Source organism: Microcebus murinus, chromosome 16 (genome assembly GCF_040939455.1).
Source record: "Microcebus murinus isolate Inina chromosome 16, M.murinus_Inina_mat1.0, whole genome shotgun sequence".
In the NCBI taxonomy this organism is placed as follows: Eukaryota; Metazoa; Chordata; class Mammalia; order Primates; family Cheirogaleidae; genus Microcebus; species Microcebus murinus.
This window is the reverse complement of record NC_134119.1, coordinates 27,232,246-27,259,476: the sequence shown is the minus strand read 5'-3', so window position 1 is coordinate 27,259,476 and position 27,231 is coordinate 27,232,246. Positions and strand designations below refer to the sequence as shown.

General features: G+C 47.3%; 1 protein-coding gene across 2 annotated transcripts; it reads left to right on the top strand.

Annotated features, from left to right (window-relative positions):
* Positions 1–793: 793 nt before the first annotated feature.
* Positions 794–23,874, top strand: TGM6 (transglutaminase 6). 2 transcript variants are annotated; one of them, XM_012754633.2, is made up of 12 exons: positions 794–967; positions 1,529–1,771; positions 2,507–2,625; positions 3,869–3,997; positions 5,409–5,586; positions 6,145–6,283; positions 9,064–9,167; positions 9,246–9,488; positions 13,929–14,270; positions 21,922–22,076; positions 22,331–22,464; positions 23,614–23,874. In XM_012754633.2, the coding sequence occupies exons 2-12, from the start codon at positions 1,612–1,614 to the stop codon at positions 23,765–23,767; spliced, it is 1,857 nt and encodes a 618-aa protein (XP_012610087.2). In that variant the 5' UTR covers positions 794–967; positions 1,529–1,611; the 3' UTR covers positions 23,768–23,874. The 2 variants fall into 2 exon arrangements, with proteins under 2 accessions (XP_012610087.2, XP_075849467.1); XM_075993352.1 differs by lacking the exon at positions 22,331–22,464.
* Positions 23,875–27,231: the final 3,357 nt, after the last annotated feature.

The following is a 27,231-nucleotide window of genomic DNA, read 5'->3' as shown; positions in this document are numbered from 1 at the left end:
ATTAAGATACTTAAACATACACTTGCTCTGCCCCTGACAGCAAATCCAGAGCAAAGTCCCACTTCTTCAAGCTCTCCCCAAAACCACCCAACACAAGCCCAAAGCCAACAAGTTCTTTCCAACACCCCCCCCCCATGAGATGCCACCGTGGGGTGCGTTCTTTCTCTTCCCAATGAACTTGTTCAACCACTGATGCGTTCCTGGTGGTCTTTGGCTTGAGAGCTTTGACAGAAAAGAACACAAAATTTCAGTAAAGGGGAAATACTAATGAAACCTTTGTTTCAGTTTATATCTATGCATGTATATATGTTTGCATGCACTGGAATATGGTGATTTCTCTACTTAAAGTAGCCCCCGAGCATAGTGTGGCGTGCTAACATTCCCTTAGGAAAGTGCGAGAAGGCTGTGTGGGCCTTACACAGAAAACATGTGTGTTAGGTAAACTCTGTGCAGGCGTGAAGTTATAGCACCGCTGTAAGTTCAGTATTAATGAATCAACAGTGTATTAGCATATAAAATAATGTGCCTTTAAATAGAAACACACATAAAACAAGCTTCTATACCCTACTAAATTGTGCCCAGAGGCTCAGAGGAACCTAACCCTGCATTTTCCCCAAGGGCAATGGCTCAGTACTCGCCAGTTCAGTGTAAAGAGTGGGTGTATGATAAACGCGGGTGTATGATAAACGGTGGCCGATGAACAAATGACTGGCAGGGTGAGGCGGCGGGATGGGAGGACGTGCCAAGCACAGGTGAGGGCCTGGCCTCACCGCCCCGCGCTCTCCCTGCGCAGGGGTCAGAGTCACCGCGGTGGACTGGCAGCGGGCGAGCAACGGCACTGCCCACCACACCCAGGAGTACCCCTGCCCTGAGCTGGTGGTTCGCAGGGGCCAGTCGTTCAGACTCACGCTGGAGCTGAGCCGAGCCCTGGACGACGAGGAGACCCTCATCTTCACGGTGGAGACAGGTGAGCGGCTCGCGCGCGCCCCCTGCTGGCCACAGTTGGAGGGACTGGTCTTGTGACCAGTAACCTGAGACCCTGTGGTCAGCAGCCCTGGGGGGATGGGGGGGCTGAGCCTGGAGCCCTGAAGGCTGTTGATGACAGCTTTCTGGGGATGATTGGAAGGTGCTCACGCAGACAGTGGGGTGGATGAGATGACCTCTCTGGAAGCCTCTGCTTACCAAAGAATCAGGGTTCTGGAACAGCACAGAAAATCATGGGGCACTTTAGGAACCTGAGCTGTTCTTCTCTGTCCTGCCCAGCATAGGCAGACTTTGGGTTTCAAAGGGTGCTTCCACTTTCTCCGTGGCCCAGGAAGTGGCTGGGAGCCGGGGCAGCTGAGGTGTACCCCACCCTGCCTTTGACCTTCTTGTTCTCGGTCAGGTCCTTCCCCCATGCAGTCCCCCAGCGGTTCAGGGGAATCTCAGTGGAAGCAGGCTGGGCTTCCAGGCCTGTCGTTTTTCCACTTCTGTGAAGCTGGGTGGCCCAGGGCCAGGGTCACCTCATTCCCCCTCCCCTGCCCCCCAGGACCCGGGGCTTCCGAGGCACTCCACACCAAAGCCGTGTTCCAGACCTCGGAGCCGGAGGGCGGCGATGCCTGGACAGCAGTGATGGAGGCTGAGACGGAGAACACCCTGACCGTCAGCCTCACCAGCCCTCCGGATGCCGTCATCGGCCGCTACCTGCTGAGCACAAGGGCTTCCTCTCGCCGCAAACACAGCAACCGGAAGCTGGGCGAGTTTGTCCTCCTTTTCAACCCATGGTGCCCAGGTAAGAGCTGCCGAGTCCAAGGCAGAGGTTTTCCTGGAGGTTGTCCTCAGAGGGGGGCCTGCCCTCACAGGAGGCCTGGGAGGCGGGTTAAGGCACAGGCAGGTGAATGCCAAGAGCCAGGCGAGAGCTTGGCCCAGGCAGGGGTGAGCACCGGGCACAGAAATCTAGTAGCAGGTGCCACATAGAAGCCTGTGCCAAAGGGGCAGTTTCTGGTGTGCAGGAGATGCCTGGGGTGGGTAAGAGCCGGGGCTGGGTAGTCAGACTGCCTTGGTTTAGTCCTAGCTCTGCTAAGTTGCTTCCCTCTGCATGCCTCAGTTTTCTCATCTGTAGTATGGGAATAATAGCAGGGCCTACCTCTTAGGACTGTGGTGAGAATTCATAGAGCTAATGCTTGTAAAAGGTACATTGTAAGGCCCCCATTGGGGGTACCTGGAATTAGTATTCTTATTAATATTTAAGGACTATGAGGCTGCTATCAGCATCAAGGAGGGTCACTCAAAGGTGTCAGGACTCCTAAAATCCTTTGGTCTTGGAATACGTTGGGGTTGGTCGCTGTTTGGGGAAAGACGGGCCAGAAGGGATGGAGCTTGGCAGGGGAGCCCGAAAGCCCCCTGTGCCCTCCCCTGCCCCAGTCAGCCTCCAGGCACTGTCCTGCGTGGATCTCGATGTAGCCCCTTCCCCAGGCTGGCGAGTCCAGAGCCCCTGCCCACAGCCGGCCTGGTGACTGCTTTTCAGAGGACGATGTGTTTCTGGCCTCAGAGGAGGAGAAACGGGAGTACGTGCTCAACGACAGTGGCATCATCTTCCGAGGCGTGGAGAAGCACATCCGAGCCCAGGGCTGGAACTACGGGCAGGTCTCCAGGGGCACAGGCCAGACAGGGACTCGGGCTGGGCGTGGGAAAGGCAGCCGGCACAGGGGCCTTCAGGGGAGACAAGCTGGGCTCCCTCTAGAGCAAATCCACTCATTCATCCATCTGCTGTTCACTGGGCCAGGGTGTGTGCTGGGTCCCTGGGAAGGGGAGGTACTTTGGATATAGTTCTGTTGTAGAAAGATACATAGCTTCAATCCTTGGTCTGCAAACATGAGCACGCATGGGATCACGCAGAGGGTGCATTGAAACCTAGATTGCTGGCCCCACCCCCAGAGTTGCCCATTGAGTAGGTTTAGGGCAGGGCCTGAGAATTCGCATTTCTACATTCCCAGGTAAAGCTGGTGCCGCTGGCCTGGAACCACCCCCTGAGAGCCGCTGGCTTAGATAACTAGTCATGATACCAGATGCAATAGGGGAAGGAAGGGCAGGATGGTAGGCAAGGAACTCCACCTTGGGGACTGGGCAAGGTGATGTGACATTGGAGTTGGGTCTCTAAAGTTAGGCAGGATCTGAACAGCAGAGGGAAGAGCAGACAGAGCCGCGTGGTGGTGGGAAGTCGGGAGTCCCTGAGTCTGCTACAGGAGCCCTGTCTGCCTGTGCTCTGGGTGCCCCAGCCGGGAGACAGGCTGGACAGGCAAGTTGAGGATGTCATTGTCAGGCCGAGGAGTCCTGCACTGCCCTGCAGGCCAGGGTTTAACACATTCGGGGTTCAAGGACTGGGCAGGGAAGACATTCTGGAGAGTTCTGGGTCCCTCTAGGCGTAGCCACTACTCAGCACCCACTGCTGGTTGCCAGGTGGGAAGGTGAACCCAGGTTTGCCAGACCTTCCAAATCTTCAGATGCCAGAAATCTAAATTTGTATGTAAAACTCCCCCATTTCAATGTTGTCAGCTAATTGAAATGCATTTGAAAACATCATGTAGACAAATGCACGCACCAGTGAGGAAGATGCAGCTCAGGAGCCGCTGGTCTGACCGCACGTTACCATGGTAGCGGGGAGCCAGGGGAGGTTATAGGACAGGGAGGGGCGTGACTACGGCTGAGCTCCTGGCTCCCCAGGAGACCCTTTGAGGAAGGGTTTCTGAGACCAGGAGATGCTCTGTGATGTCCCTGGGGGTGGGAGGAGGGCAAACTCCCCTGCAGACACAGTGACTGACTGGGTTGGGGGGGAGCCTGGAATGTGGTGGCTAAACACGGCCTCTAAGCACAGCCTCTCCGGGAGCAGTTTGAGGAGGACATCCTGAACATCTGCCTCTCCATCCTGGACCGAAGCCCCAGTTACCAAGACAACCCAGCCACCGACGTGTCCCACCGCCATGACCCTGTCTACGTCACCAGGGTCATCAGTGCCATGGTGAGGAGACCCCTTCCATCCCTCAAGGGTCCCCAGGCCAACTCCAGGGCCACATCTGTGCTTCTTACGCCGTCACCCCTTGTTTGAATCCTCTATTGCTACATAACAAACCACCCCAAAACTCAGGGATGTAAAACAACCTTTCATCGTGCTTGCAATTTTGTAGATCAGGGATGTGGGCAGAGCACCATGACAATGGGTTGTCTCTGCTCCAGGATGCTTCACTGGGAGTGTCTGAATAGCTGCAGGTGTCTGGCTTGGTTCGGTAAGGACCACATATCTGAGGCCTTGGTTCTAGTGATCAGGAGTCCCTTGGTCCCCATCCATGTGGTGTCTGCTGGAGCTGGAATGTCCAGGATGGCTTCTTCACCCCCAGGTCGGGCCCCTGGGCTTGGAAGGCCAGAACAGCTGGGACTGGCCAGTTATCACTGTGTCTCTCCATAGAGCCTTTCCACGTGGCTAGCTTGGGCTTCCTCACAGCATGGCAGCTGGCCCTCCCCTCAGTGATCATTTCAAGAAAGAGGAAGTAGAAGCTCCCAGTCTTATAAAGCCTGGAAACTGGCATCACTTTCCCCAATCAAAGCAGTCTCAGACCAGCTCAGACTCAAGAGGGGACACAGACCTCACCTCTCCATGGGAGCAGTGCAAACTCTAATCTGTCACAAGCCCCAGGCCATAGTGCTTCCTCCTTGAAAGGTAGCTGGAGGGCCTGCCAGCTCACTCCGTCACATGCAGGTGTTAGGGTCAGTGCATGGGTACCTGAGATTCCAAAATTGCACAAAGCTATATTTCTCATATTTGATACCCTCAATTTCTCCATGCTTTAGAGAGCTGTTGGAGCACAGAGAACCAACATCAGTGACAGTCCCAGTGAGCATCACAGCCCTGCGGACAATTAAAGTCCTGAACTCAGGAGCCTCAGTCCAAGTCCTGAATTCACAGGTCACCCCTTTCACAAATTTGCTGTGTGATTTGGGCAAGTCCCTTAATGCCTCTGAAGCTCAATTTTCTCATCTGAAAATAAAAGAAAATAACAGAACCTACATCATAGACTTAAACAGGTGAATACGCGTGCACAAAATCCTTAGCACAGTCCTGGCACACAGTTAGCATTCAATAAATGTTAGCTGTCTCTATAATTACTATACCACTGACAGCCCCAAAAACAGATCATTTAAAACAGGAAATGCCAGATGATTTTCAACAACAAAGTATCCAAATGGAAGATTATTGAAAATGATAAGTAGTATCAAAAAAGTAGATATTTTAAAGCATCAGATGCCCCCAATTTTCAGACAGTCTAAAAGCAGGTGTGACCCTGACTGACTTCACATTAGCGGGGCTCCGGGAGGAATGGGGCAGGGGAGTGGGAAGCCCCGCCGGCTGGTGGACCCGTGCCCTCCCTGCCCAGGTGAACAGCAACAATGACCGGGGCGTGGTGCAGGGCCAGTGGCAGGGCAAGTACGGCGGCGGCACCAGTCCACTGCACTGGCGCGGCAGCGTGGCCATTCTGCAGAAGTGGTTCAAGGGCAGATACAAGCCAGTCAAATACGGCCAGTGCTGGGTCTTCGCTGGAGTCATGTGCACAGGTACCCTGGGGAAGAAGGGCCCCTCCCCTCACCTGCTCCATCATTTGCATGTATTTGCATATATTACAATTTGTCTTCATTGATGAGGAGGAAATAGAAGTCTAGGAAATAAGTGAGAAACCAGATAACTCATTGACTTGACTTTTGACCTTTTATTCTGCAGAAGGAGTCCTACCTCCCTCTGCCTCTCATTTGTTGGGTGCCTCGGGCGAGCACTGGGGCCCCTCAGGAAAATGAATGGGCTCTATTAAGTGTCTCGCAAGGTCCTGCCAGCCTCAGAGCCTGTCTGTTCACATGGGGGGCAGCCATGTCTCCAGGGTCCCTGAGAGAAGGTACAAGATGGTGGCATTTCTGAGAGGGGGAGACAGGAGTCACAGTCCCGCCACCTGCCAAAGTAGAGAGGCAAAGACAGGGTATTTGTCTCTGGGGGTTGAAGGGTGGCCAGAAATGAGGCAGGGTGGCCTGCTGGGGGGGTCAGTCCCTTCCCTCCGGGTCTGGGGTCCTGGCCTGCTCCGGAACCGCCCCCCACACCCACACCCCCCGGCCCCTGCTCTGCAGTCCTTAGGTGCTTGGGGATCGCCACACGGGTCGTGTCCAACTTCAACTCGGCCCACGACACGGACAGGAACCTGAGTGTGGACAAGTACGTGGACTCCTTCGGGCGGACCCTGGAGGACCTGACGGAAGACAGCATGTGGTGGGTCCTGCCCCAGCCCAGCCCCAGGGGCCCCCAAAGCCCCGCAGGGTGGCGAGGCCTCACCTCCCGTGACACGCGGGAGGGCCAGGCTGAGCCGCTGTCCTGAGTCTGAGCCGCCTGAGGTAGAGGGTTTTGGACGCGTGACTCCGGTCAGGAGGAGGCTCAGGATTTGATTGCCCCGAGCCCTGTTTTACCATCTGTGGGAATCCGAGCCCTCCCCAGACTCCTGTGACCGGGGGCTGGGGTGGGAATTCCCTCCGCGCAGTCGCCGCCGAATCAGCCCTGCTGCTGTGCCAGCTGCCTGCTCTCCGTGCTGGGGGCCTCGGGAGGGAAACGGCCTCGTTCCTTGGTGAAAACAAAACTCTTCACACAAAGTTTTTAAAAATTCTTTATGATTTAATTTCTCAAAATAGGAAATACATTCCTGTGGTTTAATATTCAAAAGGTATAAAATGAGTCACAGCGACAAGTCTCCCTCTTGCCCAGTTCCCTGGCCGCCCTGTCCCCTCCTGGAGGCAGTCCTAGTTTCCTACATCTCCAGACAGAGACTCTGACAGAGGCCAGAGGCTCTGCAGATACAAAATCACACGTATATATAGCGCCTCCCACCTTTACCTGTTTAAACAGTGTCGTGGCATGAGGTAATGCTGCTCTTGCTTGTACATTTGACAATTCCATGTCAGTACATAAAGCTGTCCCTATTTTTCATGACGTTTAAAGTATTGGCCGGGCATAGTGGCTCACGCCTGTAATCCTAGCACTCTAGGAGGCCGAGGTGGGAGGATCGCTCGAGTTCAGGAGTTCGAAACCAGCCTGAGCAAGAGCTAGATCCCGTCTCTACTATAAATAGAAATAAATTAATTGGCCAACTAAAAATATAAAGAAAAAATTAGCCAGGCATGGTGGCGCATGCCTGTAGTCCCAACTACTTGGGAGGCTGAGGCAGGAGGATCGCTTGAGCCCAGGAGTTTGAGGTTGCTGTGAGCTCGGCTGACGCCACAGCACTCTAGCCTGAGCAACGCAGTGAGACTCTGTCTCAAATAAAATAAAATAAAATAAAATAAAATAAAATAAAATAAAATAAAGTATTAATAAAAACAGCGCACTCACTGAGCACCCAGTCAGTGCTAAGCCCAGTTCTAAGTGCTGTACATGGATTAACTCATGTATCTCTTTGAACAATCTGTAGGTTTAAGTATTGATTCTATGGTGCAGCTGAGGAAACTGAGACACAGAGAGGTTATGTAACCTGTCTAAGGCCACACAGCTAGTGAGTGGAAGAATAAGGGTGTGAACCCAGTCTGTCTCTCAGTTGTATGGAAAAGCCATCATTTATCTCACCATCCTATAAAGATGGACATTGCAGTTGCTTCAGTTTAAAAAAAGTCACTTTTACAAACAAGTCTTCAGTGAATAACCTTGTTCGAATGTCTGTTCACACAAGAGCAAGTCTGTCCCATACAGCCAGCTGTCTTTTATTTTTTTGAGGCAGAGTCTCACTCTGTTGCCCAGGCTAGAGTGAGTGCCGTGGCATCAGCCTAGCTCACAGCAACCTCAAACTCCTGGGCTCAAGCGATCCTCCTGCCTCAGCCTCCCGAGTAGCTGGGACTACAGGCATGCACCATCATGCTTGGCTGATTTTTTTCTATATATTTTTAGTTAGCCAATTAATTTCTTTCTATTTGTAGTAGAGACGGGGTCTTGCTCTTGCTCAGACTGGTTTCAAACTCCTGGCCTCGAGCGATCCACCCGCCTGGGCCTCCCAGAGTGCTAGGATTACAGGCGTGAGCCACCGCGTCCGGGCGTAGCCAGCTTTCTAAAGATAAGGGGAGACAGTGAAGAGAATACCACCCAGAAACACAAGACAGCTCTGCATGAGCAAGCGGCCATGCTGGGATGCCTCTATCCTTTCTGTTCCTTGAACACACTAAGCTTTTCCTATTTTCAGGACCTTTGCATATGCTGTTCCTTCTTCCTGGAATGCTGTTCCCTTCACTTTACCTGTAGCTAATTCTTTCTCATTTAAGTCTCACCTGAGATGTCATTTACCTAGAGTAGGTCTGTGGCAATTATTCTCTAACTCAAGCCTCTCTTTTCTGTATTTAGTGTCACTTGCCTTTGTTGGATTAATCTGCTGACTTAATTTTGCCTGTCTCCCTCATTAGAATGTAAGCTGCACGTGAGCAAAGATCTTCTGTCTTATTTGCAGTTGTATTTCTGGCACATTGAACAACAGTATCTTGATATATATACACACACATACATACAAACAGATATATGAATGATATGTGCTCATCAGTGTGCTTGAACGGGCCGGGCGAGGTGGCTCACGCCTGTAATTCTAGCACTCTGGAAGGCCGAGGCGGGAGGATTGCTCGAGGTCAGGAGTTCGAAACCAGCCTGAGCAAGAGCGAGACCCCGTCTCTACTACAAATAGAAAGAAATTAGTTGGCCAACTAAAAATATATAGAAAAAATCAGCCAAGCATGATGGTGCATGCCTGTAGTCCCAGCTACTCGGGAGGCTAAGGCAGGAGGATCGCTTGAGCCTAGGAGTTTGAGGTTGCTGTGAGGTAGGCTGATGCCACGGCACTCACTCTAGCCGGGGCAACAGAGTGAGACTCTGTCTCAAAAAAAAAAAAAAGTGTGCTTGAACGAATGAGTCACGAGGTGCAGCCACAGACCTCATGCAGAGTAGGGGCCTGGCTCATGGGGGACCTCCCACTCCCTGGGTCTCTGTGCTCACTCTGGGCCACCTCGCCCATCCTCTCTCTGTGGCAGGAATTTCCATGTCTGGAATGAGAGCTGGTTTGCCCGGCAGGACCTGGGCCCCTCTTACAATGGCTGGCAGGTTCTGGACGCCACCCCGCAGGAGGAGAGTGAAGGTAGGGCTCAGGTTGGGGGGCGCGTCCCAGGCCCCAGCCTTCCCTCAGCCACGCTGCTCACACCCACCCCTCCTGCAGGCGTGTACCGGTGCGGCCCGGCCTCGGTCACTGCCATCCGCGAGGGCGACGTGCACCTGGCCCACGATGGCCCCTTCGTGTTTGCGGAGGTCAACGCAGACTACATCACCTGGCTGTGGCACGAGGACGAGAGCCGCGAGCGCGTGTACTCGGACACAAAGAAGATCGGGAGATGCATCAGCACCAAGGCGGTGGGCAGCGACTCCCGCATGGACATCACAGGCCTCTACAAGTACCCAGAAGGTAAAGGCCACAAGCGGCTTTATCAGCCTCCCAGGACCGGCTCCTGGGGCCAGGCCCTTTCCCACGTGCATGGTCATTGATGGCAGCTTCCATTCAGCATTATCTCATGCCCTGAGCTCTAAGTGCCTTTATTTAGGTTCTATTAATAGCTTCCTCTGTTTGCTAAGTTCCTCTTCTGTGTTAGAAAATTTCCCATGTATAATAATAATAGCTGCATTTTCTTGAACACTTGCCATATGCCAGACACTGTATTAGGTATATTTGCAAATGATAATAATGGTTCCCATTAGTAATAATAGTGATGACAAGTAGCAGTTATTATTTATTGAACATCTAGGATACATGGCACTAGGCTCAGTTCAGACTAATACCAATAGCAGCTCCTGTTTATCATCTGCCATGGCTTGTATTTGGTCACTAATTTATGGCCACTGGTTTATTGAAGAGCCTGTACTTGTTGGGATACAAAAACAAGACACTTGTACTTTTTCTTGTAGCTGCCTCCAACTATAGCCTTTCCTACTGAGTATTGGGTTCCTTAGCAATGTTATGATCTGATACATATATTTTCACCATTTCTGTTTGTTAAAACAATGTTACCAAGTAATTGAGACTTCAAGCTCAAATGTCAATCAGACCTTGTCTCCTCCCTCCACTGAGCACACTAGAGCAGCGCCCCATGAAGGTTGCTATAGAGAAACAGACAGTCTGCTCTGAACACCTCCTCACTTCCCTTTTCTACTCTGTAGCAGACCTGGTTGCACACTGGAATCACCTGGGGAGCTGTTTTAGTTATATATCTTAAACCACAATTACTTATTTGGTTGATTCTGTGGATCAGCAATTTGGGCTGTGCTCAGCTGGGATGGCTCACCCTTTCCATGTGGTGCTGGCTAGGATCTTCTATATGTCTGGGCCTCACATAGGACTGCTGGGATGGCTGGGCCTCTCTCCCCACTTGGCCTCTCTTTTCCTAGTAGGTTGGCTCTGGCTTGTCCAAACGGCAGCAGCATTTCCAGAATGTGAGAATCAAAGCTGCAAATTCTCTCGAGGCCCAGCTCAGAATTTGTACTACATCACTTCTGCCACATTCTATTGGTCAAAGCAATTCATGAGGCCAATTCAAGGAGTGGGAAGTAGACTCCACCTCTTAGGGGGAGAGGTTGCAAGGTATTATGGCCATTTTCAATGTTCCACAGCAGCCTAATTGAATCATAGTTACTAAAGGATGTGGCCATCAGGATTTTTAAAAGCTCCCAGACAACTCCAGTGTGCAAGCAATGTTGAGAACATGGGTCTAAGTCTTCTGGTGTTAGGCCAAGAAAGAGGAAAAGGAGGAGAGAAGAGAGCAAATGTCTTTGTCTTAACTGGGTGAGGATCCAGTGCCAGCTAGGTGGGCAAGAGCTGCTGCCTTGGTTTACTATCTGTGCTTGATGGGCACAGGTGGTGGATCCACTGTAGACTGCTGCCATTGAGACTCATTCCTGTGCTGTCTTCAGGCACAGATGAGTTCTTCAGTTATCTGGCTCCTTTCAGTAGATCCCCTTGCACCCCATGCACTCCCACCCCAGTTGGTGACACACAGCTTCCCTCTGGTGCATAGTGATCTTTGTCTCCAAGTTCTGCAGGGGTTTTACAAGGCTGTGGCCCCCACCCTCACCTGTACTCTGTACCTCGCTCCAAAGCTGGGAACTGAGACCTGGCACTTGTGGAGTAGGAAAGACAGTCTGGACTGGTGATCTCCCACCATGTCCTCTCCCTCAGTCCTCTTCTCCCTGATCAAGTAGCACATGGCTCAGTAGGTAAGATAGGATAAGCATATCGCCCACAAGGAAGGAAATACCAACTTCCCCTTCCTGTAGGCACCCCCAGTCTTGACCAGCCAGCCCCCTTCTTCCTGCAGACATCCCAATTTGTAATGTTGATCTTCTTCAACATCCACACACCCCACCAAGATTTGCTTGGTCCCCATCTCTAGGAACATGGTACTTTCAATAGGGGAAAGGATAGTCTTTTCAACAATTGATGTTGGGAAACCTAGATATCCACATGCAAAAGAATGAAGTTGGACTCTTACCTTACACCATATACAAAAATTAACTCAGAATCAATCAAAGACCTAAATATAAGAGCTAAAACTATAAAACTCTTAGGAGAGACCAGGAATGATGGCTCATGCCTGTAATCCTAGCACTCTGGGGAAACCAAGGTGGGAAGATTGCTTGAAGTCAAAAGTTTGAAGTTGCAATGAGTTTTGATGGCACCACTGCACTCTAGCCAGGACAACAGAGCAAGACCCTGTCTCAAAAACAAACAAACAAAAAACTCTTAGGAGAAAACATAGGGGAAAAGCTTTATGGCATTGGATTTGACAGTGATGTCTTGGATATGTTGCCAAAAGCATAAGCAACAATAACGAAAAATAAATAAATTGGAGTATATCAAAATTAAAAACTCTTTTACATCAAAAGATACAATCAAGAGAATGAGAAGGCAACCCAGAGAATGGGAGGAAATATTTGCAAATCATATATCTGATAGGGGGTTAATATCCAGAGTATATAAAGAACTGCTGCAACTCAAAAACAAACAAAAGCAATCCAATTAAAAAATGGACAAAAGACTTGAGTAGACAGTCTCCAAAGGTATACAAATGGTCAATAAGTGTGTGAGAAGATACCCATCATCACTAATCACTAGGGAAAGGCAAACCAAATCCACAAGGAAATCCACCTCATGCTTATTGAGATGGCTATTACAAAGGAAAGAAAAAAACAAATTAATCCTAGCACTCTAGGAGGCCAAGGCGGGAGGATCGCTTGAGGTCAGGAGTTTGAAACTAGCCTAAGCAAGAGCAAGACCCTGTCTCTACAAAAAATAGAAAAAAAAATTAGCCAGTCAACTGAAAATAGAAACAAAAAATTAGCCAGGAGTGGTGGCTCACATTTGTAGTCCCAGCTACCTACGGCCATACCACCCTGAACGCGCCCGATCTCGTCTGTAGTCCCAGCTACCCAGGAGGCTGAGGCAAGAGAATCACTTGAGCCCAGGGGTTGCTGTGAGCTAGGCTGATGCCACAGCACTCTATCTTGGGCAACAAAGTGAGACTCTGTCTCAAAGAAAAAGAAGAAGAAGAAAAGAACAAATGTTGTTAGGGATATGGAGAAACTGGAATGGGTAAAAATTGATGGGAATGTAAAATGGTGCAGCCATACTATGGAAAATAGTATGACCATTCCTCAAAATATTAAAAACAGAATTATCACATGATTCAGCAATTTCACTTCTGGGAATAAAACCAAAACAATTGAAAGCAGGGACTAGAACAGTTATTTGTACACCTATGTTCAAAGCAGCACACACAGGTTTCAAGTAAGGAAGCAGAAGGATCAGATAGATCAGAGATGGATTTCGGAATGATCAGAGTGGAAAAAGGACTGGAGGGGACATTCTTGACCATTGTGCCCAGTGCCTTGCCTGTGAGCTTCTTGTCCCCATTTTACAGACGGGAGAACTGAAGCTCAGAGGAACTAAGTAATGTTAACAGTAATAAATGTTCACAAACTGACCTGATAGTGAAGCAGTTTATATGGTGGGAGAAGAGGACAGATTCCAGAGATTAATGACACTGCTCAGCAGGACTCGGTGAGGGGTCAGTGGTGTGTTGAGGGTGCGGGAAGTTGAGAACGCTCAACTTCCGGTTTGTACAACTGGCCGAATGGTGGTGCCATTTGCTGAGATGGGGAGCGCTGATGAGGTGTTTGCTTGGGTTTGAGGCACCTGCGGGACATCTGGGGTGTGTCCAGTTCTGCGTGTTGGTCTGGAGCTCAAAAGAGAGTTCTGTGCTAGCAATGGGAACGTGGAGTCTCAGGGACCCTAAACTCGCACGTCTACAGGAGGCCGCAGATGGCACCCAGTGAGGGCAACAGGCCAGTTAGAATGACAGGGTGGAGACCACGGACAGCCAGAGGCCGTTACTGCATGCAGAGAGTGGTGAGGGAGCATGAATGGAAGTCAGAGCCTTACTGCCTGGGTTCGAATCCCAGCTCCCTAACTTACCACGTGAGCTGCGTGACTGAGGAGTTACTTTTCTTGTCTGTAAAATGGGGGTGATAGTGGCACCTACCTCCTAGGGAAAAAATATAGCATCAAGAGCTATCACACCTGGCACATAGTAAGTCTACAAAAGTGTTAGCTGTCATTATTATATGTGGCTTTGGACCTAGTTGTCCGAGAAGCTGGAAATACGCACTTTATGTGAAATGTACTGATCTGAAGTTGTTGGCAACTGATTAAACGTATCTAAATAGTCAGAGAAGCACAAGGCATATGGCTGAGGTCTCCAATGGCCCTTGAGCTGCTGGTCTGAGACTCGAGGACCGTGGTCATCAGAGGAGGAGGGGGAGGGTGGCTGTGCTGACGGCGCGCGATGCCCTGCAGGGTCCCGGAAGGAGCGACAAGTGTACAGCAAGGCCGTGAAGAAGCTGTTCGGCGTGGAAGCGTCTGGGAGGAGAACCCGGATCCGCAGGGCCGGGGTTCGCGGTCTCTGGCGTGATGACCTCCTGGAGCCCGTCACCAAGCCCAGCGTCACTGGCAAGTTCAAGGTGCTGGAGCCGCCCGTGCTGGGCAACGACCTGAGACTGGCCCTGTGCCTGGCCAACCTCACCTCCCGGGCCCAGCGGGTCCAAGTCAACCTGAGTGGCGCCACCATCCTCTACACCCGCAGGCCCGTGGCGGAGATCCTGCATGAATCCCACGCAGTGAGGCTGGGGCCGCAGGAAGGTGAGAATACCCCGGCTTGGGGGGACCTGGCCCACCCACCCCTTTTCCAGGAGGGCTGGCCGGGAAGGGGGTCTTCCCAGGATCCCCATTCATTCCCAGGAAGGAAAAGGACATTCCCGAGCATTGTGCTCAGTGCCTTGCCTCTTGTCCCCACTTTACAGATGAGAAAACTGAGGATCAGAAAGGCAAAATAATCATAATAGTAGTAATAAAAGTTCACAAGCATCTGGTGGCAAACTGGTGGCAAGGTGATTTATAGCCTCTATTTATCCCAATTAGTATGAATATGTACACACCAAATAAATACATGCTGGAAGTATTTCAGAATATATGGAGTATGCCTTCTGTTACTTTTCTAAAATAATAATAAAAAAAAAAATTAGAGTGCATTTGGCTCCAGGTGCTTCGTATGAGAGGGCTGGACCAGTAAGAGATGTTTAAGTGCCAGGCCCTGTCCTGAGAATGCCACGTGTAATGGCACGGGCCCTACAACACCTTGCACAGGGTGCTAGTGGTAGGTCCGCCCTCTTCCGGAGGAGGAAAGTCACACCCAGAAAGGTGAAGTCATGGGTCCAAAGTCACACGGTGTGCGTAGCGGCAGGACCCAACCCCAGACAATCTGGTGTTAGGCATACACTCCTGACCGGGGCCAGGGAAAGGGCAAAGCCAAGGTTCAAAGCCAGGAATGTTGACCCCAGTGCACACTGACTCCATTGGTTCAATTGTGTGACTGCAGGCTGCAGAGTGGTCACGTCAGCCCACACCAAATATGCTTAAGGTGCCTAACATTTGCCTAAAATTCATTCTTAGTATTTCACAGCAAAATAGAATGGCTCCAGTCCTTTTTTTTGAAGGCGTTTATATAATTTTAAATGATCTCATTCCAATTACTTTTTTAAAAAAAAATATATGAAGGATTTTCTTCATGATCCTTGAACACATAGCACTTCATGTATAATTTACTAAATATATCCCGTTTGATTATTTTTGACTTTTTTCCTAGTTTCTCTCTCTCTTCTTCTATCTCCATCTCTCTGTCTCTATCTCTCCTTCTCTCTCTGTCTTTTTTCTCTATCCCTATCTCTCACCTCTCTCTGTGTCTCTGTCTCTGTCTCTCTCTCTCCTTTCACATACTTTCTGAACTTTAAGGATTCAATTAAACAAAGAAGTTCCTGAGGCCAGTTTCTGGGTAGTGAAGCTTGCAGATTTTGACAGGGTGTGAAAATGTATGAAGGAGGTGTCACACTTATTTAGCGTTTTTTTGACATTTATTTTTCACAAAATCTAAATGACAAAGTAACACTTCAACACAAAATATTAATTAACATACACTTTCCCCTGGCTTTTAGCAAATTTTTTTCATGTTGAAAGCGATACATATTCATTAAAGATTTTGAAAGCAAAAGAGAAAAATCACCTATGATGCTACCACCTACCTACAAACTGTTAATGTGTTTTCCTTCCAAATTTTTAATGCCTGTTTGCTTCTTGAAAAACATAGTTCTAGTTAAATACTGCAAATACTTATTAGTTCCCTCTTCTTTTCATATTACATTATAATTTAAATATTTTTATAAACTCTTCATAAATATTTTATAGATGTATAATCTTTATGTAAATACATGGTGATTTATTTTATCTTTCCTTTTGGGGAGTTATCAGCTTATTGCTATTAAAAATAACAGTAAAGTAAATATCTTGGTGCAAAACAAAATCTCTACCTTTTTCTTCTGGATTTTGGACTATTTTGTTAGAATAGATCACGAAAGTGGAATTTTTTAGCCAAATGGCATGACTATTAAAATACACGATTTATTAAAACTTGTAACTTATGTTTTAAATGAATAGCCTTTTTCCTTTTAGCAGTTTTAGGTTTACAGAAAAATTGACTGGAAAGTATGAGAGTTCACATAAACCCCCTCCCCACTATCCCTCTTCCTCTATTATTAACATCTTGAATTACTGTGATAAATTTGTTTCAATTAAGGAGCCAATATTGACACAGTGTTATTAACTAGAATCCACAGTTTACATTAGAGTTCACGCTATGTTGCACATTCTACAGAGTTTGACAAATCTACAATGGCATGTATACACCATTAGAATTTCACTCCTTCATATCCCTTGTGTCCCACCCAATCGTCCCTCCCTCCCCAAACCTTTGCTCCATACTTTTGCCTTTTCCAGAATGTCATGTGGTTGGAATCATACAGTATGCTTGAACCTTTTCAGACTGGCTTCTTTCACTTAGCCATATATATTTAAGGCTCCTCCATGGCGTTTTGTGTCTTGATAGGTCATTTCTTCTTATCACTGAATAGTATTTCATCATATGGATATACCCAGTTTATTTATCCATTCACATACTGGAGGATATCTTGGTTGCCTCCAAGTTTTGGCAACTACAAATAAAGGTGCTATAAACATCCATGCACAGATTTTTGTGTGGACATAAGTTTTTGCTCCATTTGAGTAAATACCAAGAAGTTCAATTGCTGGATCATGTGGTAAGTGTGTGTTTAGTTATGTAAGAAATTGCCAATCTCACAGAAGCCCCTGGAAAAAAATAACAAATAAAAAGGAAACTTCCAAATCATCTTCTAAAGTGGTTGTACCATAAATTCCCACCCACAATGAGTAAGAGTTCCTGTTGTTCCATGTCCTATCCAGCAGGTGGTACTGTGTGCTATGAGTTATTGTCATTGTACAGATGTACAATAGTATCTCATTGTTTTAATTGGCAATTCCCTGATACGATGTTGAGCATCTTTTCATATGCTTATTTTACATCTGTCTATCTTCCTTGATGAGGTGTCCAGAGTTTTTGGCAATTTTTTAATTGTTGATTGTCTTATTGTTGGGTTTTAAAAGATCTTTGTGTATTTTGAATAATAATCTTTTATCAGATTTGTCTTTTGCAAATATTTTCTCCCAGTCTGTGTATAGTGTTCTCATTCTCTTCATGGTGTTTTTTTGCAGAGCAGAGTTTTTGATTTTTTTTTCAGAGTTTTTAATTTTAATAAAATCCAACTCATCATTTTTTTTCGGATCATGCCTTTGGTATTGTATCAAAAAGTTATTAGCAAGCCCAAGGTCGTCTTGATTTTCTCCCATGTTGTTTTTAGGAGTTTTGTAGTTTTGCATTTTACATTTAGGTCAATGATCCATTCTGAGTAAATTTTATGAAGAGTATAAGGTCTGTGTCTAGTTTTTTGTTTCGTTTTGGTTTGGTTTGGTTTGGCTGTTGTTGTTGCATGTCAATACCCAGTGTTTCAGCACTGTTTATTGAAAAGACTATCTTTTCTCCATTGTGTTTCCTTTGCTCCTTTGTTAAAGATCAGTTGACTATATTTGTGCAGGTCTTTTTCTGAACTCTATTCTGTTCCATTGATCTGCAAGCATACCGCAAAGATATCGTGGGTTCCGTTCCCAACAAACACAATAAAGGGACTATCACAATAAAGCAACTCACATGAATTTTTTGGTTTCCCAATTATGTTATGTTTACACTATACTGTAGTCTATTAAGTGTGCAATAGCTTTATATCTTTAAAAAACAATGTACATGCCTTAATTTAAAAATGCTTTATTGTGGCCGGGCAAGGTGGCTCATGCCTGTAATCCTAGCACTCTGGGAGGCCGAGGTGTGCGGATCACTCAAGGTCAAGAGCTCGAAACCAGCCTGAGCAGGAGTGAGACCCTGTCTCTACTATAAAATAGAAAGAAATTAATTGGCCAACTAATATATATAGAAAAAATTAGCCGGGCATGGTGGCACATGCCTGTAGTCTCAGCTACTCGGGAGGCTGAGGCAGCAGGATCACTTGAGCCCAGGAGTTTGAGGTTGCTGTGAGCTAGGCTGATGCCATGGCCCTCACTCTAGCCTGGGCAACAAAGCGAGACTCTGTCTCAAAAAAAAAAAAAAAAGAAACCACTTTCTTTGCTCATCCATAAGAAGCAACTCCTTATCTACTCTGGTTTTATCATGAGATTGCCGCAATTCAATCACATCTTCAGGCTCCACTTCTAACCCTAATTCTCTTGCTGTTTCTACCACATTTGCAATGACTTTCTCCACTGAAGTCTTGAACTCTTCAAAGTCATCCTTGAGGGTTGTAATCCACTTCTTTCAAATTCCTGTTAATGACATTTGACCTCCTCCCATGAATCATTAATGTTCTTAATGGCATCTGGAATGATGAATTCTTTCCAGCAGGTGTTCAATTTATTTTGCCCAGATCCATCAGAGGAATCACTGTCTGTGGCAGCTATGGTCTTATGAATGTATTTCTTAAATAATAAGACTTGGAACTTGAAATTACTCCTTGATCCATGAGCTGCAGAATGGATGTTGTGTTAACAGGCATGAAAACAACATTAATCTCCTGTGCATCTCCCTCAGAGCTCTTGGGTGAGCAAGTGCATTGTCAATGAGCAGTAATAAGGCTGGGTGTGGTGGCTCATGCCTGTAATCCTAGCACTCTGGGAGGCCGAGGCGGGCAGATTGCTCAAGGTCAGGAGTTCGACACCAGCCTGAGCAAGAGCAAGACCCCGTCTCTACTATAAATAGAATGAAATTAATTGGCCAACTAATATATATAGAAAAAATTAGCTGGGCATAGTGGCACATCCCTGTAGTCCCAGCTACTTGGGAGGCTGAGGCAGCAGGATTGCTTGAGCCCAGGAGTTTGAGGTTGCTGTGAGCTAGGCTGATGCCACAGCACTCACTCTAGCCTGGGCAACAGAGTGAGACTCTGTCTCAAAAAAAAAAAAAATGAGTAGTAATATTTTGAAAGGAATCTTTTTTCTGAGCAGTAGGTCTCAACAGTGGGTTTAAAATATTCAGTAAACCATGCTGTAAACAGATGTGCTGTCATCCAAGCTTTGTTGTACCATTTACAGAACACAGGCAGAGTAGATTTAGCATAATTCTTAAGGGCCTTAGGATTTAAGAAATGGTAAGTGAGCATTGGCTTCAATTTAAAGTCACCTGCTGCATTAGCCTCTAACAAGAGAGTCAACCTGTCCGTTGAAGCTTTGAAGCCAGGCATTGACTTATCCTCTTTAACTATGAAAATCCTAGATGGCATCTTTGTCCAACATAAGGCTGTTTCATCTACATTAAAAACCTGTTGTTTAGTATAGCTACCTTCATAATGATCTTAGCTAGATCTTCTGGATAACTTACTGCAGCTTCTATATCTGCACTTGCTGCTCCACCTTACACTTTCATGTTCTGGAGATGGCTTCTTTCCTTAAACCTCATAAACCAACCCCTGCTAGCTTCAAACTTTGCTTCTGCAGCTTCCTTAATTATCTCAGCCTTCGTAGAATTGAAGAGGGTTAGGGCCTTGCTCTGGATTAGGCTTTGGCTTAAGGGAATGTTGTGACTGGTTTAATCTTCTATCCAGACCACTCAAACTTTCTCCCTATCAGCAATAAGGCTGTTTTGTTTTCTTATCATTTGTGCTTTCATTGGAATAACACTTTTAATTTCCCTCCAAAACTTTTCCTTTGCAGTCACAACTTGACTAACTGGCACACAAGGCCTAGATTTCAGCCTATCTTGGCCTTCAACATACCTTGCTCACTAAGTTTATTTCTAGCTTTTGATTTAAAGTGAGAGATGTGAGACTCTTTCTTTCACTTGAACACTTAATTGGCCATTATTAATTGGTCTAATTTTAGCATTGTTGTAGCTCAGGGAATAGGGAGGCCAAAGGAGAGGGAGAGAGAGTGGAGAATGGCCAGTCAGTGAAACAATTAGAACACAGACAGCATTTATTGATTAAGTTCATTGTCATATGGATGTGACTTGTGGTACCAGAAAACAATTACAATAGTAACATCAAAGATCACTGATCATAGATCACCATAACAGATATTAATATAATAACAATGAAAAAGTTTAAAATATTGTGAGAATTACCAAAATATGACACAGAGACATGAAGTGAGCACATGCTATTGGAAAAATGGTGCCAATAGACTTGCTAGGCTCAGGGTAGTCACAAACCTTCAATTTGTTAAAAAGAAAAAAAAAGCAGTATCTGGGAAGTAAAAAGGAAGCACAATGAAATGAGGTATGCCTGTTTTTTCCATTCTTTCTCCGATATCACACTGTCTTGATTAGTGTAGCTTTAAACTTAGTGAGCAAGGCATGTTGGAAACCAGAATAGGCTGACTAGGCTTTGTGTGCCAAACAGTCAGCCAAGTTGTGAATGCAAGGGAAAAGGGTTTTTTAAAAATTATTATTATGAATACATAATATTTGTATATCTTTATAGGCTACATGTGATATTTTGATACAGACATACAATGTGAACTAATCAAATCAGGGTAATTGGGGTATCCATCAACTCAAGCATTTATCATTTCTTTGTGTTAGGAACATTTCAATTCCACACTTTTAGTTATTTTAAAGTATACCCCAACTTATTATTGATTATAGTCACTTTGTTGTGCTATCAAATATTATTCATTCTATCTAACAAATGATATTTTTGCGTCCAATAACCATCCCCACTTTATCCCCCTCCCCACTACCCTTCCCAGCCTCTGGTAACCATCATTCTACTTTCTGTCTCCATGAGATCAATTGTTTTTAATATTTAGCTCCCACATATGAGTGAGAACAGGAGAGATTGTCTTCCTGTGCTAGGCTTATTTCACTTAACATAATGTTCTCCAGTTCCATCCATGTTATTGCAAATGGTAGGATTTCATCCTTTTTTGTGGCTATATAATATCCCATTGTGTGTATGCATCACAATTTCTTTATCCATTCATCTATTGATGGACACATGGGTTTATTCCAAATCTTGGCTACTGTGAATAGTGCTGTAATAAACATGGGAGTACAGGTATCTTTTTGATATACTGAATTCTCCTCTTTTGGATATACACCCAGCAGTGGGATTGCTGGGTCATATGGTAGTTGTATTTTTAATTTGGGGGGCACCTCCATATTGTTCTCCATAGTGATTGCACTAATTTACATTCTCACCAATGGTGTACGAGGGTTCCCTAAAGAAGAAGTTTTTGAGGGAAATTAAAAGTGCTCTACAGTGAATGCACAAATGATAAGAAAGCAAAGCAGCCTTATAGCTGATATGGGGAAAGTTTGAGTGGCTGAGGTATCAGTGAAGATGCCCCACAGTTAGTGGAGCTGACTAGGACTGGCCCTTCATAGAGAGGGGGGATTTAGAGAAGTTGTATGGAAGTTGGCCTCACTGGATTGGAAACTCATAGCAGGGCTTTGGTCTCCCTCTTCTCTGCACCTGGCACATAGTAGGTGCTCAATAAACAGAGCTGGGATGAATGGTTGAAGGACTGAGAGGTCTCCACCTTGAATAGTTAGAGAAAATTTAGACACATCTCTGAGAGCTCTTGGAGAAACCATCTGGTGTTGTGCTAGCTTACTGACCTGAATTTGAATTGACTCACCTTAGCTCTTTTATTTACTTGCTATGTGACTTTGGACAAGAAAGTCCCCTCTCTGAGCCTTCATCTGAGAATTGAGGAAAATAATGCCTGTCCCAGGACGGTTGCAAGGATCAGAGAGGGTGTAGCTATTAACTGGGCGTTCCCTTCCTCCTTCCATTGAAGAAGGACATCAAGCCCCCAACCCCCGACTCTGCTTCCCTTCCAGAAAAGAAGATCCCAATTACCATACCTTACTCTAAGTATAAAGAAGACCTGACAGAAGACAAGAAGATCCTGTTGGCTGCCATGTGCCTCGTCACCAAAGGAGAAAAGCTGCTGGTGGAGAAGGACATTACTCTGGAGGACTTCATCACCATCAAGGTGGCCACTGTCCACATCCATCACCCTGTCCCTAGTAGGCCCCCTCCAGAGCTGGGGGAGGGCATCAGGAGCTGGGGGTTTGTGCCTTTAGCTCCAGCTTCAGCTCCCAAGGGCAGGAGGAGTAGGGTGGACACAGGGGATGGGTGTGATGATGGCACTCACATCACGGAGGAGACATGATTAATGCCTCTGACCGTGGGTTTTCCTGGGTGGATGAGGAGGAGGCAGATGGCTCATTGGTGTTGCCCCTTCAGGTGCTGGGTCCAGCCATGGTGGGAGTGGCATTTGCGGTGGAAGTCACTGTGGCCAACCCCCTCTCGGAGAAAGTAGAGGACTGTGTGCTGATGGTAGAGGGCAGTGGCCTTCTCCAGGGACAGCTCAGCATTGAGTAAGTGCCAGCCTGGGAGAGAGGGCAGGGAGAGGGGCTGCCTTCCTTACAGATGGGCCAGAGAGAAGCTTCCAGGGGTGGGGGTTGTGGAAGAGATTCTGGATCCCCCAGGAACCAGCTCACTGCCTATACACAGCAGCCTTCATTCAATCACTCATTTACCTAATCATATAACTCATCTATTCACTCATTCATTCATATCATTCACTTGTATCTTCACTCATTTATTCATTGCCTATCCATTCATTCATTCATTTGCTCTTTCACCCATTCATCCACTCTTATTCACATTTGTCACTCATTAATTCATGTATCCATTTATTTGACTCAGCTTTGACTGTTCACTCATTCATTCACGTATTCATTCATTTATGCATTCACTCATTCATTCACAGATGTTTTATTTATTCAGTCATGTTCCATTGATTCATGAACTCATTTGTTCACTTAGTCATCATCAATCATTCAGTCACTCATGCATTCTTTCATGCATTCACTCCCTACTCATATGGTCCTCGATCTACTGACCTGTGCTCTGAGCCATGTGTACATTGTTAGGAACACTAAGATGGACAGATGGGGTTCTGCCTGGAGAAGGGCTCTCCTTCACACAAGGACAGTGTGATTTTGCAAACAGAGGGATTGATCTCCAAGGTCCAGGGGATTGGAGGCAGCACTTGAGTGAGGGTTGGGGGCAGGGCCAAGAAGAAGTCCCAGTGGAGATGAGCTGATATTTGAATTTGGCCTTAAATGACGAATCAAGGAGCTTTTCTGGAATCAGGGAGGCAGAAGGACTTCCCAGTGAGAGGTCTGTATGGCTGGTGTGGTCAGGGAAGCCCTCCTGGAAGGAGAGAAGCTTGATCTGGGCCTTGGGAGTCACTGGAATGGAAAGGGCATCCAAGGTGGGAGGAACAGAGCAGACAAAAGCCCAGGGGAGGGAGGTGAAAGGTGTGTTCAGGGCACAGGCAGGAAACTAGCCTAGCTAGATGGGAAGAGTATGGGTGGTAGAAGGGAAGGTTAAGCTGGAAACACATTGATGAGGCCTGAATGTCAAGCCACAAGGTGACCTTGATCCTGAAGGCTCTGGCAGGGCAGCCTCAGAAAGGGGAGAGGACTGATGTCTGCCTTTCGCCCACCCCTTTCCTCCAGCGTGCCCAGCCTGGAGCCCGAGGAGAGGGCCTCAGTCAAGTTTGACATCACCCCCTCCAAGAGTGGCCCAAGGCAGCTGCAGGTGGACCTGGTCAGCCCCCACTTCCCGGACATCAAGGGCTTTGTGATCGTCCATGTGGCCCCAGCCAAGTGATGGGTCACAAGGGACCTGGAGGGGAGGATTTGGCCCCATTCTCCTCCCGGCCACTTCTTTGTCTCTCCCACGTGGGGCCAGGGGCCTGGATTGGTCCTGCTCAACCTCTGCCCTACTTGGTAAACTTAGGCAAGTTCCTTCCCCTCCTGGGCCTCAGTTTCCTCATCTGTGAAATGTCGTGTTGCATTCAGCAATCCATAAAGTTTTGGACAACTGTGGATGATGGAAGAACCTTGGGAGCCTCCGCATAGCTGGGGGCCAACGCCTTGGACCTGGCCCGCCCAGCTCCGCCATCTCCCGCCTGGCCAGTCCACCATCACGCCAGCTGACCCCTGGGCTCTCCTTGCTTCTCTGTCGGCTCTTTAAGTGCCCTGGCCAGAGCCAAGAGTCCTCCTCCCAGCCCTGACAGAGAACCCAGGAGTGTCAGAGCTCGCACCGAAGTGACCCTCCACGCTCCCATTACAGACAAGGAGCAGCCTTGCTGAGGCCACGGGGTGAGCTGGAGGCAGAGTGGGGCCCGTGTGTATGCCATTGACACCATCTACCCCAAAGTCGCTTCCCTGAAAAGCATTCGATTTTAAGCAAAGGTATAGTTGCCCTTAATGAAAACGCAGGCCCAGGATCTAAGGGGCAACTGAGAAGTTAAAGGAGGGGCCATCCAGCTGGAGTGCCTTCCCCTGACACCTGCAGCCCCAATTGGATCTAGTGATGGTCATTAAGGAGCTCATACCAGCAGCCTGGCTCCACCCCCTGTGGACTTCTTTCTTTGGAACCAGTACAGCACTAACATCCGAGCAGCTCATCCTATGCAAATCGAGGACTTGGAGTCAAAACAGAACACAGCCCCCTGAGACAAGGACCAGAGCAGACACTACCTGGCCCTGAAGGTAACTGCACCAGACATGGAATCCAACTCTGAAATCATCTAGACCAGGCGTCCTCAAACTATAGCCCGTGGGCCACATGCAGGTGTTTTTGCCTGTTCATTTTTTTACTTCAAAATAAGATATGTGCAGTGTGCATAAGAACTTGTTCATAGGTTTTTTGAAAACTATAGTCTGGCCCTCCAACAGTCTGAGGGACAGTGAACTGGCCCCCTGTTTAAAATGTTTGAGGACTCCTGATCTAGATGGACAAAGAAATTATAACTAATCATATAATTTAAGTAATTTGAACAACAATAATAAAACAGGCTCCTCTGCAATGAGACACCCACTGGATACGAAATCAAGTGAGAACAATGTATGTAGTGAGTCTTTGCAAAAATAGGGTCAGGCAGACACACAGACAGTGTCTAAGGATGACCCTTGAGGCCCCCAAGTGGCGGCATAGCTCTATGATTCTACCCAACATGGAGACTTGGGAACCAGAGGAGCAGGTGCATTTGATGAGTCAGGCCCTTGGGCTGCCTCGGCTCCAGGCCCCTGATTCCAAGGCTGGGTTTCTCCCTCCTTTTATTTCATCATATTATGGGGGTACAAATATTGTTAGGGTTACCTATATTGCCCCTGCCACCCCTCCCTCCGCCCCCCCCCGACATGCCAGAGATTCAAGCGTGTCCAATCCCCAGGCGGTGCGCACTGCACACATTATATAAATATACACTCTTCTCCTCCCCCACCTGCCCTCCACCCGATAAAAGGTTTGTTTGTTTGTTTGTTTGTTTGTTTGTTGACATTTTGATTATATTGTATATCTTTGCCTCTCCCTAGGAAGGGTTAGAGGTATGCCCCTCCCCTCCAAAATGCTCGCCACATCCCTAAGATGTGGGTCTCCCCCCACTCCCGGATCCCTGGTGAACATCACCACCATTTGAGCACCATAGTTTTAGTCAGTCAGTACCAATTTGATGGCAAGTAGATGTGGAGCCCATTTTCCAGATCATGTGTAACCTCACTTTGGATAACGGGCTTAAGCTTAATCCAGGATAGCATAAACGGTGCTAGCTCACTGTCATTTCTTTGAATTGAGTAATTTTCCATTGTGAGCATATACCACATTTTAATTATCCACCCATGAATTGACGGGCACTTGGGTTGTTTCCATGACCGTGCAATAGTGAATGGTGCTGCCATAAACATTCGGGTGCAGATGTCTTTACAATAGAATGTCTTATGATGGATAACAGACTTAAACCAAGGCTGGGTTTTTGATGCTGAGCCCTTGTAGATGAGCAGCAGCCTCAGGGCTATGCAGCAGGGAGGGGCACCGAGGGCTGAAGTCAGTGGGAAGACACCTGCCACTCTTGGTAAAAGGGACGCGCCTTCCAGCAGGGAGGCTCTACGTGTCAGCCGAGAGGAGTCTCCCCTTGTGGTGGCTCCAGACACCTCATCCTTCCAGCCAATGGCAACTGCCTATCTTCCTCAAGCTAAACTGTTGCATATTGAGTTTTCCAGGAAGCAGATTCTGAGATGGAGTTTAGGTGCAAGTGTTAGTTAAGGACTGACCTGGGATCAACACCCATAGAAGGAAGTGAGGGATGCAGACGGGGCAGATGGAGGAATCAGACCACAAAGCAGGCCCAGGGACAGCCTCCACCGACCTCCAGGCAGCTCTGGAGCTAGAATGGTTTATCAGACTGTGTACACGAGGTCTTCAAATAGTCCATGGAAAATGCATATTATGAAAAAGTTATGCATGGATTTCAAAAGTATTTGTACCAAAATAAACTCATACTCACTTGTTATAATGTGTCTAAATTGGGTCTAGTTTGAGGCAGTAAGAAGAAAAAGACATCAGTTTGAAAAGAGCCCCTTATCAGAGCAACAAAAATTCTGCTAAAATTGAAGCAACAACAAACAAATGTATGGTGAAGATTGGGTGGAAGAATGGTGAAATCAATGATGCTTTATGAAAAGTTTATAGGGACAATGTCCCAAAGAAACCAGCAGTTCACAAATGGACAATTCATTTTAAGAATGGATGAGGGCTGGGCGCAGTGGCTCATGCCTGTAGTCCTAGCACTCAGGGAGGCCGAGGCAGGCGGATTGCTCAAGGTCAGGAGTTCGAAACCAGCCTGAGCAAGAGTGAGACCCTGTCTCTACTATAAATAGAAAGAAATTAGTTGGCCAACCACTATATATAGAAAAAAATTAGCCGGGCATGGTGGCACATGCCTGTAGTCCCCGCTACTCAGGAGGCTGAGGCAGCAGGATTGCTTGAGCCCAGGAGTGTGAGGTTGCTGTGAGCTAGGCTGATGCCACGGCACTCACTCTAGCCTGGGCAACAAAGCGAGACTCTATCTCAAAAAAAAAGAACAGATGAGATGAGGTTGAAGATGAAGCTCACAATGACAGACCGTCCACATCAAGTTGTGAGGAAAAAACCCACCTTGTTCATGCAGTAATTGAAGAGGACTCACAATTTACAGCAGAAACAACAGCCAGCACCACAGACATCTCAATGGGTTCATCTTACACAATTCTGGTTAAAAAATTAAAGTTGAGCAAACTTTCCACTTGAAA

Bases quoted from the DNA above. Each gene is read 5' to 3' on its own strand.
- TGM6 (XM_012754633.2), top strand. From the start codon at position 1,612: ATGGAGGCTGAGACGGAGAACACCCTGACCGTCAGCCTCACCAGCCCT. The intron at 14,271-21,921 runs GTGAGAATACCC...CTTCCCTTCCAG, and splicing joins GAGGCTGGGGCCGCAGGAAG to AAAAGAAGATCCCAATTACC. The intron at 22,465-23,613 runs GTAAGTGCCAGC...CCTTTCCTCCAG, and splicing joins CAGGGACAGCTCAGCATTGA to CGTGCCCAGCCTGGAGCCCG.